The sequence below is a fragment of the Lithobates pipiens genome, unplaced genomic scaffold (assembly GCF_037356315.1).
Source record: "Lithobates pipiens isolate NorthernLeopardFrog02 unplaced genomic scaffold, aLitPip1_a1.2 Scaffold_16, whole genome shotgun sequence".
NCBI classification, from domain to species: Eukaryota; Metazoa; Chordata; class Amphibia; order Anura; family Ranidae; genus Lithobates; species Lithobates pipiens.
In genome coordinates, this window is record NW_027507748.1 from 292,027,864 (window position 1) to 292,048,088 (window position 20,225).

Below are 20,225 nucleotides of genomic sequence, written 5' to 3' on the forward strand. Positions count from 1 at the left end.
ACTGCTATAAGCAATCAGAATGTGTAAAAAAAAAGAATCCTGATCACTTCCCCAGAGTAGTACAGTGTCCGTATGGCTCTGGTCACATTGTGTTAAAAAAAATCATTAAAAAAAAGAAAACAAATGTAATAAAACATAAAAAAAAAAGAAAACAAATTGAAAAAAAAGATTATTATTATTTTTTTTTAGTTTTGGGTACCATAGTTTTTCACAATTTCATTTTTAAGACCTGATATGTTTAGTATCTATTTGACACAAAAATTATGTACAAATATCGTGATTGTTTTCACTAAAAATGATTTTAGTGTATTTATTTTGAAAATATGCATTCATTAAATAGCTGCACAAATATGGTGCGACGTAAAAAAATTTAATTGCCACCACTTTATTCTCCATAGTCTCTAATGTAAACTGGTGCCATCAACTCAAGCCCACAGCTCAGCTTTTTATGTCACATGTTGTGTGACTCAGCTGCTTCTGCTACACAAAGTTTCACTTTCGTTTCACTTTCACAAGCGTCGTCCTTTCCAGTCTCCTTTCTCTCTAAGCCACTCCTGCTTTGTATATATAAACTGCAGATTATCTCTTTGTCCATTGATTCTCAGGGACACAGACTATCTACAATTTCACCACTACACTGGAGCATACTAACTACAAAGAAGAAAAATGCCACGAAAAAGTCTGAAAGCTGGTGTCCAATCTGGAAATAAATTTCTACAACATCTGGAAGAAACAGACAGACTAAATATTACCAACAAAGAAAAACTGAAAACAATCTATATTGAATTTCAAAAGACGTAAGGGCATTTTGTTATTTTTATCATTATGGTTATTATTATTATTGTTACTAGCAGCAGTAAAAGCAGTAAGTTGTATTATGCGTAACCAAATTCATTTTAAATTGTTTGTGCCATTTTTTGGGCAAATCTAGACAAGTTTCACATGCTCAGAGCTATTCTCAACTCTGCAAAATTCTAATCACTAGCATGATTTTAGAAAACAGTCCTTAAAGCAATTGTATGGCAGGTCTAAAGTTTTTCAAGGGATGACCCTCGGCAAGTCATACATTATAGGACTAATTTGTCTTAAAGTATAACTAAAGGCAAAACATTTTAGCGAAAGATAGAGGGGAGAAGGATTACAACATCTGTTTGTTTTATACTGCAGTCTGTGCCCCATTTATTCCAAAAATCCCAAAATGTGGGTTGTCACTATAACAGGAATAGACAAGAGATCTTCAAACAGTGACACTAGTATCTGGTGACAACCAGGGATTCCCTCACTTTGGAGGGATTTCCTCTCACTTCCTGTTTTGGCTATGGGACAGAAATTAAAGGGAAAAGGGAAACAGGTGGCAAAAAACCTGACAGGAGTTTTAACCCTCCTTTTCTGTAACCAAAATAAAAAAAACGAATGCTGCGTACACACGATCGGAATTTCGGCCAGCAAAAGGCAGATGAGAGCTTTTCATCGGAAAATGTGACCGTGTGTATGCTCCTGAATTCCCGCCTGCAAAAATTTGAGAGCATGGTCTCAATTTTTCAGATGGAAAAACTTTCTATCGGAAATTCCGATCGTGTGTATGCAATTCCACGCAAAAACTCACACATGCTCAGATTCAACTACGAGATGGAAGCTATTGGCTACTGGGTATTGAACTTCCTTTTTCTAGTCCTGTCGTATGTGTTGTACGTCACTGCGTTCTTGACGGTCGGAATTTGGTGTGACCGTGTGTATGCAAGACAACTTGAGTGAAATCCCGTCGGAATTCCGTCGGCCAAACCATCAGAGCTTTTTCTGACCAAAATTCCGATCGTGTGTACGTGGCATTACAAATAATATTTTGTTCAGGTGTCTTCCCTCTGGGGGATCTGGAGGTTGGAGGAGCCGGTAATTAGGTGCTGTAATGACTCTATATCACCTGCATTTTGTATCAGGGTGCCAGAATGTAAATATTTTATGCAAGAATGGTTTTAAAAGACTTTTGTGGTTTGAATAAAGTATGTGCTGTTTTTTTTTTATGATACTATTCTTTTTGCCTTAAAAAGTCTCATGGGAGGAAATGGTATATTTTTGCTAAAAAAAAAAGAAGTTGTGCCTTCATTTCTACTTTAAACTATAACGTATAAACAAGAGTTTGATAAAAAAAAAATCTCCTGTGAACTATTGTGGAAAGATCTACTGTCAATGGAAAAATGTAAAACTGTTGTCTGACCAGCTACATGTCACAAGTTTAATTATGGGGACTTGCTCCTAGTGTTGAAGCTAACACAGAAATATCTGGAAATTTAGATTAAAAACAGTTCCAGACTGTTGCATGGACTTTTATTGTTTTATATTATATGAAGGATCATAGGTGGCCTGTCCACAGAAAAATGGAGGAGGTGCTAATGAATGAATATCATCCTCCAACCACAGAATGCCTTATATTCTGTGAAAACAATTTAAGGCTTTTTCTGATTGGATGAGGTACCGAGCGAACGGTCCACTGTGACCAGTGTACTGCAGATAGAACTACAAGTCTCAGCAGTGGACACTCAGCACTGACAGGAGACTGTGGGCTGAAAAGTAAGGGATTTAACAAATGCTTCAGTAGCCAGAGATTGTGCACACTTCATTACAGATTATTTATTTCCACTGTGTAAATGTACTAAAATAGCTTTAGGCCATACTCCAGCTTTAAGGTATTGCTTGTATAGAAAGATGCATGTATGGCACTTGCAGTTGCTCTTAGTAGTTCTTTGTAAGTACATGTTAACAGTAAGGCCCTATGCTCGCTGCACATTTAGCCCTGGTTTATGCGGCTCTGGCCTTTAGGTGTGGGTGAAATCCACAAGTGCACCGTCTAGCCGCACTGTGAAACTATATGAGAGACTGACATCTGCTGTGGCTGGACAGTGCACCTATCAGTACTTGTGTTTAGGACAGCGTGTGCATAGAGACGAATTCCTAGAACGCAGAGTGCCGTCTAGCCACACCTAAACGTTGAAGCCTCATGCATCAGAGCTACAAGTCCAATGTGCTTGGAACCTCAAGCAAATACTGCTGATATATTTTAGCAACAAGTATAAAAGCGACACATTCACTATTAATTATTTTGCAAGAAGTAGCAATAAAAGCAGTGTTTCTTTTTTATGATGTGCTGTATTGTAGTGCCCATGATTTCAGGACTGATGTATTGCAACGTATTGCGGCTGTCGTGTCACCCAACAAAATTATAACCTTCCTAATAACCAGGCGGGTGTGTCCATTTTTTGCCTGAAGCGGTGTGTGCACCCTTGTTCTGTTTCCCGATAACCAGGCAACTGGAAACATTCTTTTGGGGTTGAAAGACCATAGCAGCCATTTATTAAATAGCAATATACAAAATGTCAATCTTTTTAACCAAATACATTTTGCATTATGAGAACATAACAACAACCCTATCAATAACTAACCTCCTTATAGGTCTCGGATCTTTGAAGCCACCTGTATTTTACTTATTGGCTGTATTTGCCATAATTCCATTTCACGGCCCACATCCGCAACTACATCAACTTGAGGACAATTTAACTACAGTGCCTTAAAAAAAGTATTCACACCCCTTGAAATGTTTCACATTTTGTCATGTTACAAATGTACCGTAAATGTATTTTATTGGGATTTTATGTGATAGACCAACACAAAGTGGCAAATTCTTGTGAAGTAGAAGGAAAATGATAAATGGTTTTCAAATTTATTTTACAAATAAATATCTGAAAAGTGTGGTGTGCATTTGTATTCAGCCCCCTTTTCTTTGATACCCCTAACTAAAATCTAATGGAACCAATTGCCCTCGGAAGTTACCTAATTAGTAAATAGAGTCCACTTGTTTGTAATTTAATCTCAATAAAAAACAGCTTTTCTGTGAAGCCCTCAGAGGTTGAGGAAGAGCTGCAGAGATCCACAGCTCAGGTGGGAGGATCTGTCCACAGGACAACTATTAGTTGTGAACGCCACAAATCTGGCCTTTATGGAAGAGTGGCAAGAAAAAAGCCATTGTTGAAGGAAAGCCATAAGAAGTCCCATTTGCAGTTTGCGAGAAGCCATGTGGGACACACAGCAAACATGTGGAAGAAGGTGCTCTGGTCAGATGAGACAAAAATTTAACTTTTTGTCCTAAAAGCAAAATGCTATGTGTGGCAGAAAACGAACACTACAAATCCCCCTGAACACACCATCCCCACGTGAAACATGGTGGTGGTAGCATCATGTTGTGGGGTGCTTTTCTTCAGCAGGGACAGGGAAGGTGGTCAAAGTTGATGGGAAGATCGATGGAGCCAAATACAGGGAAAACCTAGAAGTTCAGACGAAGCTACGTGATTCATTTTTTCGAAACGTGTTGACATCACCAGGGTTACATGATGCCTTTCCTTTTCATCATGTCCAGGAAGTGAGCCTACGGAGAGCCAGGGAGTCTGGATGGATGCTGCACAGCACAAAGAGTGCTAAGAAGTTTGAATTTGGAGAAGATATATGCGCTGTTCAGTGCCCATACCGAGGGACAGCTGGCGGATTTGTGGACAAAGAACATGAGGTCACTATCCAAAGCTGTCTTACCGTGAAGAGTTTTGTTTCAGGAGGGCACTGTATGGCCGGCTCCTTTACTTAACACTGCTTGATATATCACACTGAGTATGGTGAAGCCAGATCTTTGTATACGTTACATTGCATAATGACTGCAAGTTTGCGCTTGTCATTGTGATGGATGAACAGAGATGCAGTTCTAATATAGACTGCTTTAGGACTTTAATTGCAGTGTGACTCACGGTTGTCTCGGGTTTACTCCTCTGGTTGCCCTAGTGATATAGTCCTAATTGCGCACGTGTAGAATACCACACAGCCCTTTATCAGACCTGGCTTAGGACTTCATGTCTACACCACCAACATACTAGCAACTCCTTCCCTATGTAACTAATCATTATTCATTAGCGATTAATGTTCTCTTACTATATATCCATATCACCATTTTGTGGGTTTTCTCCATCTTCAGCCAGCAGTTACTTTATGCTGTTCATCAGTCCATCCCATCTCCCTTTTTCCACCTGTACACAGTAGGCTCGAGCCCCCCAGGGACCTCTGCACAGATGTTCACAGATGTGCAAACGACATATCAGTCGTGGCATGGATATCGGCGCATAGGTATCTGGTGTCCGGATGATTGTTTATATGTTTTTTTTATTTGTTGTTCTTTTGTTTTTTGTCCTGTGCTGTGTGTTGCCATATCCTGTGGCCATTTAATGCAGTGGCCTTCGGATATACTGTATGTCATGTTCATGTGTCTTAAAGCGGGAGTCCACCGGGAGTCCGAAGTTTTTTTTTTTTTTTAAAGCCAGCAGCTACAAATACTGCAGCTGCTGATTTTTAAAATAGTGGCACTTATCCGCCCAGCGCGCCCGCGATGTCGGCACCCGAAGCCGATCTCTCGATCGTCTCTCGGGTGCTGCCGCCGCCATCTTGGGTATGGGAATCAGGAAGTGGAGCCTTTCGGCTTAATTTCCCGGTTCCCTACTGCGCATGCGCGAGTCGCGCTGTGCAATAAGGATGATCCCCGCTGTCTCTGGGATCCGTGTGTTTCCCAGCAGGCAGCGGGGGACTTTCGGAAATGGGTGTAGATTCTGCGGAAAGGGGCATACCTTCTGCAGAATCTACGCCAGAAGTGGGTGCAGATACCTGTACTGTACAGGTACCTGCACCCCCCTCCCCCCTGAAAGGTGCCAATTGTGGCGCCGGAGGGGGGGAGGATTCCAATGAGTGGAAGGTCCACTTTAGGGTGGACCTCCGCTTTAACTATTATCTCCCGTTGGGTAGCTTATTGAATTTTTAACTAATCAATACATTTAATATTTTTTCTAGTGCCTACGCTGATGCAATTACCTAGTCAGGCATCGGTTCACTTAAGCACCCGCTGAACGGCTACTATTGTTCGTTTCTTTCCCCCCTTCTATTATTGCAGGATGAATCCTGTACCCAGTTCACTGGACCTTCCTATGATTGTTCTCCCCAAGTTAATTGTTGACCGCTTGAGGTCCGACTCCCTGTTCCAAACTCCCCAACCATATCTGTCAGTGACATTGACACGTACTACTCCTCTGAGCATTACTACCAAATCTTTGACTCTACTCCTACCATTTACACTTGGATGGCAACGAATAGCCCTACTGCTTTGGAATGAACATTAAAATTATGTCTCACAATGTGAGAGGCCTTAACAGCCCCCATAAACGTAGAACACTCTGGAAATCTGCTATCGACATGCACTGCGATATTCTTTGCATACAAGAAACTCACTTCCCCAGTGCTAACCCACCTAGATGCACACATGGCAAATTCCCCCATGTATTTACTGCTAATGACCTGAAGAAAAAAAATGGTGTATTAATCGCTGTGAAGGACACTGTCACTTTTTCTTTGTTGCACGAATATATTGACCCCCGTGGTCGGTATATTATATTGATTGCTGAATTTAATCACTCTGTTTATACGCTGGTAAATCTATATGCTCCAAATGTCAGATCTGCACGCTTTGTCCGCAAAGTCGTGCAAAAGGCGAAATCTCTGCAAAAGGGTAGCCTAATATTATGTGGTGATTTTAATATAGTACTGAATGCTGATCTTGACTCCTCCTCTGTGGCCCTCAGGCAGCGTCCCTGTCTAGACAGCTTTTGCCATGAAGAAAAACTTTTTGACCCTTGGCGCTGCACCAGGGCTACGGAGAGGGACTACACGTATTACTCTGCAATGCATAACAGCTACTCGAGGATTGATTATTTTCTCACGGATATGCATGTATTACAAAATGTGGTTAGATCGGATGTCCACAGCATCACCTGGTCAGACCATGCACCTGTGACACTTGAGGTTGTGGACTTTAATAAGACTACTAGCAGACCACTCTGGCGTAACAATACCTTTCTCCTGTCTCGCCCCATTATTAGGGACGAGATAGAAACAAAGGTCAAGGAGTTCTTCCAATTAATTGATACTGAGGAGTCCTCCCCAGCCATGGTATGGTGCGCTCACAAGGCCTTCACCCGAGGTGTCCTCATACAGATAGCTTCGAGGGAACGCAAAAAGAAAACCCACCGCATAACACAGCTCCATGATAAAATTGCTGAATTGGAGAGTCTACACAAAAACCCGACTCTCACTTCCCCCACCCTACTCCAACAGCTCACTCAATGTCGTGAAGATCTACGACAAGAGATTAAAGTTAACCACGACTTATACTTTAAGAGACTGAAACTATCCTATTATTCACAAGATAACAAGGCAAGTAAGCTACTGGCTTCTCAACTTAAAAAAAGACAGGCTAAAACGAATCTACCATTCATCAAGCACCATAACTCACAACAGGTTTTTCGCAATCCTAAAGACACCGAAGCGAACGCCTTTAAAGATTACTACCACTCATTATATAACCTTGACCAGGACCCTGACACTCACCAGCCCTCTGACACAGAAATTGATAATTTCCTTCATAATCTTAAATTGCCAAAAATAGATACCCCCACACTGCTTGCTTTAAACTCCCCCATTACCTGTGAGGAAGTGACCGCAGTAATCAAAACGTTGCCCATGCATAAATCCCCAGGGGCGGACGGCTTCTCGGCCAAATACTATAAAGCACTTACGACTACTCTGACCCCCAAACTAGCGACTGTCTTCAACTCTGCTATGTCCACAGGCTCCTTTCCCAAGGAAATGCTACAAGCTATCATAGTTACGATCCCGAAACCAGGCAAAGACAACTCCCTCCCCCAGAACTTTAGGCCAATCTCACTCTTGAACTCCGATTTAAAAATATATGCTAAAGTACTAGCAAATAGACTGATGAATGTTACCCCTACCCTCCTAGGTTTAGATCAAGTGGGCTTTGTTAAAGGCAGGCAAGCACCAGACGGGACAAGGCGTATGATCGACCTCCTACGATACACTGAAGTTAACAACCTCCCTAGCGTATTTCTAGCCTTAGACGCAGAAAAGGCCTTTGATAGGGTAAACTGGCCATATCTATCTAAGACCCTATAGAAATTCGGACTATCAGGCCAAATTCACACAGCTATCATGTCCTTGTACTCCCATCCATCAGCAAGAGTTTATAACTCAGGCCTTCTCTCTGACCCCTTTAATCTCACTAATGGCACAAGACAAGGGTGCCCACTGTCCCCCATAATTTTCTCGCTTGTCATAGAACCATTAGCGGAGAGTATCAGGAGCGCTGCAACTGTAAAAGGAATTAAGATAGGTGCAGAAACCCATAAAATAGGACTATTTGCTGATGACGTCATTCTCACTGTCACAGACCCTGTCACATCCCTTACTGGAGTTCAAAATCTGATAAGTAACTTTGGGAAAGTATCCTTTTATAAGGTTAATACTAATAAATGCTATGCACTGGGTCTGCACTTATCATCGGTTACCCAAAACAACCTAAAAAATATTTTCCCGTGTAACTGGAACCCTCCCTCGATCACATATTTAGGTGTACAGCTTCCCCCCCCCCCCCGCTTCTGACACATACCTTCACAACACTACCCCCCCCTGCTGAATAAACTAGCTGACGAAATGAACCACATAGCTAAATTACATCTCTCCTGGGTGGGAAGAATAGCGGCCTATCAAATGCAAATATTGCCTAAACTACTATACCATTTCAGGACGTTGCCAATCCCTATACCCTACAAGTTCTTTGCTCAATTAGCCAAACATTTAAACAAATTTATATGGGCAGGTAAAAAACCTAGAATAGCCTTAGCGAAACTTTACAAGCCTAAATACCTTGGTGGAATGGGACTCCCTAACGCACATGCTTACTATCATGCAGCTATATTGGACCAAATGAAATACTGGTTCTCCTGTCAATCTGACAATAAATGGTCGGACATAGAACGTACTATCACCCCTGGGCACGATCTTCCAGCTCTAGCTATGGTGGCTAGTATACACCACAAATCAGCTACCCCCAACTACCCCACTGTACAAGCCACGCTTAAGGCATGGTCGGCACTGACTCAAAGGAAATTCACTGACATACCGATGAGCAAACTACAAATTCCCTTAGCAAGCTACCAATACCTCATACCCAATTTCTCAACACATCACTGGAAACAATCAGGCAATCACTTTCTTGCACTCCTTGACGGGCAAAGAGATTTAGCAGACCTATATAGGCTATACCAAATTAAGCATTATAATGTGTCCAATGCAACTAATCCTGTAGAAATTCCGCAAGCACTATGGGGTTTCCTCCTAAACAAACGCTGTAACTGCAGAAAGGGGATTTCGCTTTTTTATAGACTAGCAAACCCTCTGTACCTGAACTCCAAATTGCCCTGCATGTTGCATTGGGAAAGAGAACTGGGGAAGGAATACTCATTCTCGCAATGGCATATGGCACTAAAATATAATGGAAAATCCTCTGCCTGTATAGATCATTGGGATAATGCCCATAAAATACTCCACCGATGGTATCTAACTCCACTACGCATCCATAAAATGCACACAGACACAACCCCTCTGTGCTGGAGGAATTGCCAGCACACTGGGAATCTTCTCCATACATTATGGAGCTGTGAAATTATCACCCCATATTGGAAGAAAGTAGAATCCTTGATCAGAGACATCACACAATCCAGGTGTAATCTCGACCCAGGTTTGGCACTCCTCAGCCTTTCAATAGAACAATTCCCCCCACTGCTGCGAAAAATAGTGATTAATATCCTTTATGCTGCCAGAATTTCCCTGACAAGACAATGGAAGTCCCCCACACCCCCTTCCTTAGAGGAGGTAATAACCAGAGTAAACAATATATACCTCATGGAAAAACTGTTAGCATACAAAGAAGGAAGAACTCCGGGTTTCCATAAATACTGGGAGACCTGGGATTCTTCCAAATACGCCTCTCTGCATTTGTGATCTAGGTCAAAGATATACATGTTGAACCATATCTTGGAACTAAGTTGCCATAATTCGGAACACGTTACATCCAGTTGCAGTGTAAGTAGAGGTAATCTCACCCATTCTAACCCAGGGGTAGTACCCAAAGATGAAACTGTATCTTTGTTGTATTGAAGTTTCTTGTTTACTGTTTTCCCTATGCGTTATGAACAAGTTTTGCTGTAATAAGTAATAAATCTAATGAGATGCATACTTACCTGAGCCATCGCCCTTGACCCTCAGTAAGGTCAAAAGGAACTACTTTTCAGTTAATCCTACTCCAGTGTTAAGCCTGCTCACAGTGTGTACCCATATGGGGTGACAGGCTGGGCCTCCTAGTAGGCCATTTGAGGTTTTAATCCTATAATAGCTCTAATAGGATACTGCAGTTTCATTTCTTGTGAGTATGCGGAACATTGTTTTAATTGTGTACAACAATGCTACATTTCTCCATGTCTAATGTTTTATACTTGTACCATGCAAACTCTAATAAAAATTTTTGGTTAAAAAAAAATATATATATTTTTTCTATTTATCCCAACATTGTATGCTGTGTCACTCATTTGGTCCTCTGGTTCCCCACTGTCTTGGTGGGGACAAAACCCCTTCTTTTTTTATATGTATGCAATCTTAGAAGAAAACCTGTTAGAGTCTGCAAAAGACTTGAGACTGGGGTGGAGGTTCATCTTCCAGCAGGACAACAACCCTAAACATACAGCCAGAGCTATCGTGGAATGGTTTAGATCAAAGCATATTCATTTATTAGAATAGCCCAGTCAAAGTCCAGACTTAAATCCAATTGAATACAAATGCACCTCACACTTTTCAGGTATTTATTTGTAGAAAAAAATGAAAACCATTTATAATTTTCCTTCCATTTCAGAATTATGTGCCACTTTGCGTTGGTCTATCACATAAAATCCCAATAAAATAAAAAAAAATTGTTGTTGGTTGTAACATGACAAAATTTGGAAAATTTAAAGGGGTGTGCATAAGTTGGCCAACACAAACAAGAACATAGGGAGGGCAAGTGGGAGAAGCTCGTCTGCCACTGTCACAGCTCCAACTGACCACAAGGCCAAGCCACCTCCCTGTTATCACTCCACTATGGTCCCATCCTGCCCCATCCTGCTCTCTCCAATCAGGTAGGATCTTGTAACTTTTTTAAACAAAACTCACTGTTAACCCTATGGGTAATTCAAGTCTAACTGCAAATCTATTCACCTTGGCCTTCCACTTAGACATGGGCGCCGTCAATAAATTTGTTTTGTTCCGTTACGTTCCGGTTCGTGTTAGAATTAATTCGTACTTTGTATTTCGTGTCCGAAATTCAATTTTAATTCTTACGAAATACGAATTGTCGTTAGGTTCGTAAACTTGTACGAACGTTCTTTACGATGAATTTAAAGGAAAAAATATATACTTCAATATGACAATATGTCCAAATTTCGTTACTACGGAAACAACATGTGACTTGGTTGACCAATCAGAGGTTTTCTTCTGCTGCTGAGGCCTACAGGGCAGGCCCAATCATATGACTTCCCTTTGTGGGTTAGTTAGTGTAGTGGAGCAGATCACACGATTATTTGTCTGTGCATCTGAGCGAATATCTTTGCAATCCTTAATTTTTCATTGTTCATTTTAGTTTATATCAGTTGTAGTTTGCAAGTGTATCATCTCTTAGTGTTTAGTTTCTGGTTTTATTGGTTTTTTGGTTGGTTTTGAGAGATAATTTTTTTTTTCATTTCTTGTTTTATTTAGTTAATATTTTGTTATTTTCTGTTTGTATAATATTTTTTTTGTACATTTGGTGATTTTGGTGTTAGTTTGCTGCAATCAAAATCATATTTTTTTTGTCTACATTTTTCTAAATTTTAAAGGAAAAATGAGCAGCAAACAAGGCCAAAAAAGCAGTAAGAGTGCTGCTGGGAGAGGGAGAGCTATGAGCTGTGTACATGAGCAGCAGGTGGGATGTTCTGTCTCTGCGTCCTCTGAGCTCAGCTCACCTCCCATAAAGCTGAGGCGACTGGGAGTGAAGACTGCTGAAGGTAAAGAGCCTGGCAAACAGCAGACATTTGCATGTCGCCAGCTGTTCCAGGATTTACCTCATAGAACCAGCAGCACAATTCATAGCAAAAGTGGCGCTACCACCTCTGCCACTGCTGTTGGTAACATGCTGCCCATTGGTACCTTTTATGGAAGAGGGCAGGCCAAAGGGGTTCCCAGTGCACATACATTTGTGCAGCCAAAGCTGGAGATCCTGGCCATGCAGCAGGAAACATGTCAGGAGGCCGAGGCTCATGATGATGTCACCACCACCATTGCTGCCAGTGCCATCACCATCAGCACTACAGGGAGCTTGGCAGTGGTCAGCAAGGAGACAGAGTTTATTGCTTCTAATGATCACTGTTCCCTTGGCAATGTGAAAGAGGTGGAAGCAGGCTTTCCTGACATTGTTGTAGACAAATTTAATTTCCAGCCCTCTACCCATGTTGGCACCACCGACAGCCCAGAAAGTATCTCCCCTCAGTCCCCACTACTTTTTTCTCCTGAAAAGACCCCTGCCCAAGTGCTTTCTAAGCCTCCAGCATCAGAATGGGCCAATGCAACCATTAGACCTCAATCCATCACAGAACCCAAAATACCTGGGATGTTCAGGTCTCTTCCTCCCGCTCCTGCCGAACCTCAGAAAGAGAGTGTGACCACTGCAGTGGAAGGTATTCCATCAGGCAGTGTCCGAGGTGGTGGCTGCCGTTCCAGCATTTGGCAGCATTTTAAAAGAATTGGTGTCGGTCAGAAGGCCAAATGCAATCACTGTGGCAGGGAGGTCAGCCGGGGCCGAGACATAGGGCATCTCAGTAATAGTGGTATGAACCAGCACATGCGTGTGCACCACCATGCAGTGCTGTTAGGGGAGAAAAGTATTATGGCCACTCCTCCAGACACCAAAAGGGGAACCAATAGTGGCACCGCCACAGCCACCATGAGTGCCAGCACCACCAGCCAGTATAAGGCAGAAAAGAATGCTGTTACCATCCTGCATCCAATCCATACCAGCCAGGCCACCCTGGAAGATTTTGGTGGCTTTCAGAGTAAGGGTATGTCTTGGGCGCAGGTGCATAAAATAACAAGCCTGATTGGCCAGCTAATTGCAGTTGGAGGAGCACCTTTCAACATGGCGGTGATGGAAGGCTGTCCAAAGTGGTGGACTCTTGTCGGAAGATGGCTGGCCACTTCCATCGGAGTGTGAGGGACAGCCACCTCCTCAGGGTGGAACAGAGGAAGGCAGGCCTTCCAGAAAACTGCCTAAAACAGGATGTGGGGACTAGGTGGAATTCAACCCTAGCAATGCTGGAACGCATCCTTGAGCAGCAGAAGGCTCTCCATGCCATGGCCTGTGATCATAACATTGGCATAGAGAGACTTTTAGGCAGGGAGGACTGGGCCATAATCGGGCAGATTGTGGCAGTCCTCAAACCTTTCCTCTATGTCACAGAACACCAAAGCCGCAAGGATGCCAGCATTGGTCATGTGCTCCCACTCTTCAACCACCTTCAGAGCAAATTGGAGCGGTTCAAGTCGGCTGAGGAACCTTTGCCTGGTGGTGGCCCTCAACCTGATGTGTTGGCTCTGCTAAACACATTTCTGATGGAGTTCGGCAGGCGCACGCAGGAGTTGACCGCCTCTTGCCTAGAACTGATGCTGGCTGCCACGTGTGACCCTCGCATCAAGGGCAAAATGGCTGTGCAGTGTAGTGCTCTGACAACATGGCGGGACAGACTAATCGACAGGGTGCGTCACAGGGAAAGGCAGATGGTAAGTCTGGGAGAAGAGGAAGAGGAGGAAGAAGATATTGAAGACCCCCTCTCCCATGCATCATCTACATCTAGTGAAGTGAGCAGAGCTCCTGCCAGCGGAGCATCTTCTGTCTTGGCTGAGGCACTTGACACCCTAATGGGAACCTCCAGCATAGTGCACCCCAAGAAACCCATATCAGCAAAGGAGGTTGTCATGTCCTATTTGTCAGCCCCACCAGTGCACCCCACCACAGATCCAATGTTTTTTTTGGCAGGGGAAGAGCGAAGAGTGGCCTGCCCTCACAGATATTGCCAAGGAGCTACTGTCCTGCCCTCCGACAAGTGTCCAAAATGAGCGGGTGTTTTCTGTGACGGAAAACATCCTGTCACCCCAAAGATCCCAGTTGTCTCCCCAGCTAATGGAGCAGTTAGCATTTTTGAAAATCAATTTGCCAAAGCTGGGGTACCCCTCCCTCACTCTGAACATTCCTTGAACTGACTGTCTGCAGCAGAGATGGCCATTTGGTCTTAGTAGTTGGTCCCCGTTCCTTCACAGAATCCCTCCCCTCGCTACTCATCTACCCCTATTTGCTTGTGACATCATCTGGGATGGACGAGAAGAGAGGAGGTGCCACCAGGGAGGATCGGAGAGAGAACTTATTACACACGCTTCCTGCGCTACTCTGCATGCTGGCTGGTAAACGCTGTGCCCTGATGTTCCCCAATGTGCCCTGATGTTCCCCAATGTGTCCCAATGTCCTCCAATATGCCCCGATGTGCCCTGATGTGCCCCGATGTGCTCCAATATGCCCCGATGTGCCCCAATGTGCCCTGATGCTCCCCAATGTGTCCCAATGTGCTCCAATATGCCCTGATGTGCCCCAATGTGCTCCAATATGCCCTGATGTGCCCCAATGTGCCCTGATGTTCCCCAATGTGTCCCAATGTGCTTCAATATGCCCTGATGTGCCCCAATGTGCTCCAATATGCCCTGATGTGCCCCAATGTGCTCCAATATGCCCTGATGTGCCCCAATGTGCCCTGATGTGCTCCAATGTGCCCTAATGTGCCCCCACCATTCTTCTCATTTACACATATGACTGCTAGAACAGATAAAAAGACATTTAGGAAAATTGATAAAAATTTGTAGCGAACAGAATCTGGATCAGCTTCTCTTCAGTTTGTTCCGTTAAGATTTGAAAATAAAAGAGAGAAGCGGATTGTCTGCCATGCATCGCTGATTCGCCTGATCACCCCACACTGTTTGGGGTCACCGAGGATGTGCGGAGAGCACATGCTTGGTAACACCAAACAATTTCCAGTGACCCGCACATCCCCGGTGACCCCGTACAGTGCGGGGGAGCAAACCTGGAGCAGCTGTGCATGGCAGCCATGTGCTCATTATGCGGGGCTCCCGCCATCCCTGTGCTGTGCTGACTTCCTCCTGGGGCTGTACCCCTGCTGTGCTCAGTATGTCAGCACAGGAATGGTGGAAATCCCTCATAATGAGCACAGCAGAGGTACAGCCCCAGGAGGAAGTCAGCATAGCACAAGGATGGTGGGAGCCCCTCATAATAAGCAAAATTACTGAGTTGTTGATGCGACGACAACTGATCCGAAATTCGTAAACAAAAGTTCGTATTGCGTACAAAATTCAGACGCATGGCAATTCGTATTTCGGATCCTCCCGAACGTATGAATTTAGGGAAATTCGTACGAATTTGCGATTCGTACGAAACTAATCGCACATGTCTACCACTTATGTTGAGCATCCAGCTCCAGGCCTTCCTCTGTCCTACCAAATATAACTGAAGGGCTTTTCATGTGGCTCAGTTTGCCATTTTTGTTCCATATTTTTTGAAAACTTTCTATAATTTGTATATGTTTTTCCTTAAGTATATGTGAAACCTTACCTTGTAAAATAACCCATTTAGTTTAAAACTGAAATGAATGTAATACTGACATATAATCACACACATAGGATGGACTTGATGGACCTCTGCCACTGCTGCTGGTAACATGCTGCCCATTGGTACCTTTTATGGAAGAGGGCAGGCCAAAGGGGTTCCCAGTGCACATACATTTGTGCAGCCAAAGCTGGAGATCCTGGCCATGCAGCAGGAAACATGTCAGGAGGCCGAGGCTCATGATGATGTCACCACCACCATTGCTGCCAGTGCCATCACCATCAGCACTACAGGGAGCTTGGCAGTGGTCAGCAAGGAGACAGAGTTTATTGCTTCTAATGATCACTGTTCCCTTGGCAATGTGAAAGAGGTGGAAGCAGGCTTTCCTGACATTGTTGTAGACAAATTTAATTTCCAGCCCTCTACCCATGTTGGCACCACCGACAGCCCAGAAAGTATCTCCCCTCAGTCCCCACTACTTTTTTCTCCTGAAAAGACCCCTGCCCAAGTGCTTTCTAAGCCTCCAGCATCAGAATGGGCCAATGCAACCATTAGACCTCAATCCATCACAGAACCCAAAATACCTGGGATGTTCAGGTCTCTTCCTCCCGCTCCTGCCGAACCTCAGAAAGAGAGCGTGACCACTGCAGTGGAAGGTATTCCATCAGGCAGTGTCCGAGGTGGTGGCTGCCGTTCCAGCATTTGGCAGCATTTTAAAAGAATTGGTGTCGGTCAGAAGGCCAAATGCAATCACTGTGGCAGGGAGGTCAGCCGGGGCCGAGACATAGGGCATCTCAGTAATAGTGGTATGAACCAGCACATGCGTGTGCACCACCATGCAGTGCTGTTAGGGGAGAAAAGTATTATGACCACTCCTCCAGACACCAAAAGGGGAACCAATAGTGGCACCGCCACAGCCACCATGAGTGCCAGCACCACCAGCCAGTATAAGGCAGAAAAGAATGCTGTTACCATCCTGCATCCAATCCATACCAGCCAGGCCACCCTGGAAGATTTTGGTGGCTTTCAGAGTAAGGGTATGTCTCGGGCGCAGGTGCATAAAATAACAAGCCTGATTGGCCAGCTAATTGCAGTTGGAGGAGCACCTTTCAACATGGTGGAAGGTGAGCCCTTCAAGCAATTGATGCAGGCTGTTGCATCACAGTACCGTGTGCCATCACGTAAGACCTTCAGCCAAACTGTGGTGCCAGCCTTATACAGGTCTTGTGTCGGGGTGCTTAAGGAGGAGATTGGAAGGGCAGGTGGACAGGCAGTGCACCTGACCACTGACCCTTTGGAGTGCGTGTAGGGCCCAGCATGCCTTCCTGTCCCTGACGGCACATTGGTGGCAGGCCAAGGTGTCCCATGATGTAGTTCAAACATCTGGATCCTCATCAGCAGTTGACAAACATGGGTACCGTTCCTTCCTCCTGCACGCTGAGGTGCTTGAGGAAAAGCACACAGCGCAAAACATCCTGCAAGCCCTGCAGAAAATGTTGTTGCAGTGGTTTGGACAGGCAGACAGCAACTACCGGATTGGCTATGTTGTCACTGATGGAGGCAGCAACATGGTCAAGGCTGTAAGGGATGGCAGCTTTGTGGGTGTGCGCTGCTCAGCCCACCTTCTCCACCAGGTGGTAACCGACAGTTTTCGGTTGGTGGAGACCATTTCTGGCGGTGATGGAAGGCTGTCCAAAGTGGTGGACTCTTGTCGGAAGATGGCTGGCCACTTCCATCGGAGTGTGAGGGACAGCCACCTCCTCAGGGTGGAACAGAGGAAGGCAGGCCTTCCAGAAAACTGCCTAAAACAGGATGTGGGGACTAGGTGGAATTCAACCCTAGCAATGCTGGAACGCATCCTTGAGCAGCAGAAGGCTCTCCATGCCATGGCCTGTGATCATAACATTGGCATAGAGAGACTTTTAGGCAGGGAGGACTGGGCCATAATCGGGCAGATTGTGGCAGTCCTCAAACCTTTCCTCTATGTCACAGAACACCAAAGCCGCAAGGATGCCAGCATTGGTCATGTGCTCCCACTCTTCAACCACCTTCAGAGCAAATTGGAGCGGTTCAAGTCGGCTGAGGAACCTTTGCCTGGTGGTGGCCCTCAACCTGATGTGTTGGCTCTGCTAAACACATTTCTGATGGAGTTCGGCAGGCGCACGCAGGAGTTGACCGCCTCTTGCCTAGAACTGATGCTGGCTGCCACGTGTGACCCTCGCATCAAGGGCAAAATGGCTGTGCAGTGTAGTGCTCTGACAACATGGCGGGACAGACTAATCGACAGGGTGCGTCACAGGGAAAGGCAGATGGTAAGTCTGGGAGAAGAGGAAGAGGAGGAAGAAGATATTGAAGACCCCCTCTCCCATGCATCATCTACATCTAGTGAAGTGAGCAGAGCTCCTGCCAGCGGAGCATCTTCTGTCTTGGCTGAGGCACTTGACACCCTAATGGGAACCTCCAGCATAGTGCACCCCAAGAAACCCATATCAGCAAAGGAGGTTGTCATGTCCTATTTGTCAGCCCCACCAGTGCACCCCACCACAGATCCAATGTTTTTTTTGGCAGGGGAAGAGCGAAGAGTGGCCTGCCCTCACAGATATTGCCAAGGAGCTACTGTCCTGCCCTCCGACAAGTGTCCAAAATGAGCGGGTGTTTTCTGTGACGGAAAACATCCTGTCACCCCAAAGATCCCAGTTGTCTCCCCAGCTAATGGAGCAGTTAGCATTTTTGAAAATCAATTTGCCAAAGCTGGGGTACCCCTCCCTCACTCTGAACATTCCTTGAACTGACTGTCTGCAGCAGAGATGGCCATTTGGTCTTAGTAGTTGGTCCCCGTTCCTTCACAGAATCCCTCCCCTCGCTACTCATCTACCCCTATTTGCTTGTGACATCATCTGGGATGGACGAGAAGAGAGGAGGTGCCACCAGGGAGGATCGGAGAGAGAACTTATTACACACGCTTCCTGCGCTACTCTGCATGCTGGCTGGTAAACGCTGTGCCCTGATGTTCCCCAATGTGCCCTGATGTTCCCCAATGTGTCCCAATGTCCTCCAATATGCCCCGATGTGCCCTGATGTGCCCCGATGTGCTCCAATATGCCCCGATGTGCCCCAATGTGCCCTGATGCTCCCCAATGTGTCCCAATGTGCTCCAATATGCCCTGATGTGCCCCAATGTGCTCCAATATGCCCTGATGTGCCCCAATGTGCCCTGATGTTCCCCAATGTGTCCCAATGTGCTTCAATATGCCCTGATGTGCCCCAATGTGCTCCAATATGCCCTGATGTGCCCCAATGTGCTCCAATATGCCCTGATGTGCCCCAATGTGCCCTGATGTGCTCCAATGTGCCCTAATGTGCCCCCACCATTCTTCTCATTTACACATATGACTGCTAGAACAGATAAAAAGACATTTAGGAAAATTGATAAAAATTTGTAGCGAACAGAATCTGGATCAGCTTCTCTTCAGTTTGTTCCGTTAAGATTTGAAAATAAAAGAGAGAAGCGGATTGTCTGCCATGCATCGCTGATTCGCCTGATCACCCCACACTGTTTGGGGTCACCGAGGATGTGCGGAGAGCACATGCTTGGTAACACCAAACAATTTCCAGTGACCCGCACATCCCCGGTGACCCCGTACAGTGCGGGGGAGCAAACCTGGAGCAGCTGTGCATGGCAGCCATGTGCTCATTATGCGGGGCTCCCGCCATCCCTGTGCTGTGCTGACTTCCTCCTGGGGCTGTACCCCTGCTGTGCTCAGTATGTCAGCACAGGAATGGTGGAAATCCCTCATAATGAGCACAGCAGAGGTACAGCCCCAGGAGGAAGTCAGCATAGCACAAGGATGGTGGGAGCCCCTCATAATAAGCAAAATTACTGAGTTGTTGATGCGACGACAACTGATCCGAAATTCGTAAACAAAAGTTCGTATTGCGTACAAAATTCAGACGCATGGCAATTCGTATTTCGGATCCTCCCGAACGTATGAATTTAGGGAAATTCGTACGAATTTGCGATTCGTACGAAACTAATCGCACATGTCTACCACTTATGTTGAGCATCCAGCTCCAGGCCTTCCTCTGTCCTACCAAATATAACTGAAGGGCTTTTCATGTGGCTCAGTTTGCCATTTTTGTTCCATATTTTTTGAAAACTTTCTATAATTTGTATATGTTTTTCCTTAAGTATATGTGAAACCTTACCTTGTAAAATAACCCATTTAGTTTAAAACTGAAATGAATGTAATACTGACATATAATCACACACATAGGATGGACTTGATGGACCTCTGCCACTGCTGCTGGTAACATGCTGCCCATTGGTACCTTTTATGGAAGAGGGCAGGCCAAAGGGGTTCCCAGTGCACATACATTTGTGCAGCCAAAGCTGGAGATCCTGGCCATGCAGCAGGAAACATGTCAGGAGGCCGAGGCTCATGATGATGTCACCACCACCATTGCTGCCAGTGCCATCACCATCAGCACTACAGGGAGCTTGGCAGTGGTCAGCAAGGAGACAGAGTTTATTGCTTCTAATGATCACTGTTCCCTTGGCAATGTG

General features: G+C 45.0%; 1 protein-coding gene across 1 annotated transcript in view; it reads left to right on the forward strand.

The window, feature by feature from the left end:
* Positions 1–526: 526 nt before the first annotated feature.
* LOC143982645 (putative helicase MOV-10) overlaps positions 527–20,225 on the forward strand; it is a 153,556-nt gene continuing 133,857 nt past the window's right edge. Inside the window, exon 1 of the mRNA XM_077481543.1 lies at positions 527–797. Coding sequence (XP_077337669.1) covers positions 667–797 — 131 coding nt within the window. The 5' untranslated portion in view covers positions 527–666. The remainder of the gene's footprint in view (positions 798–20,225) is intronic.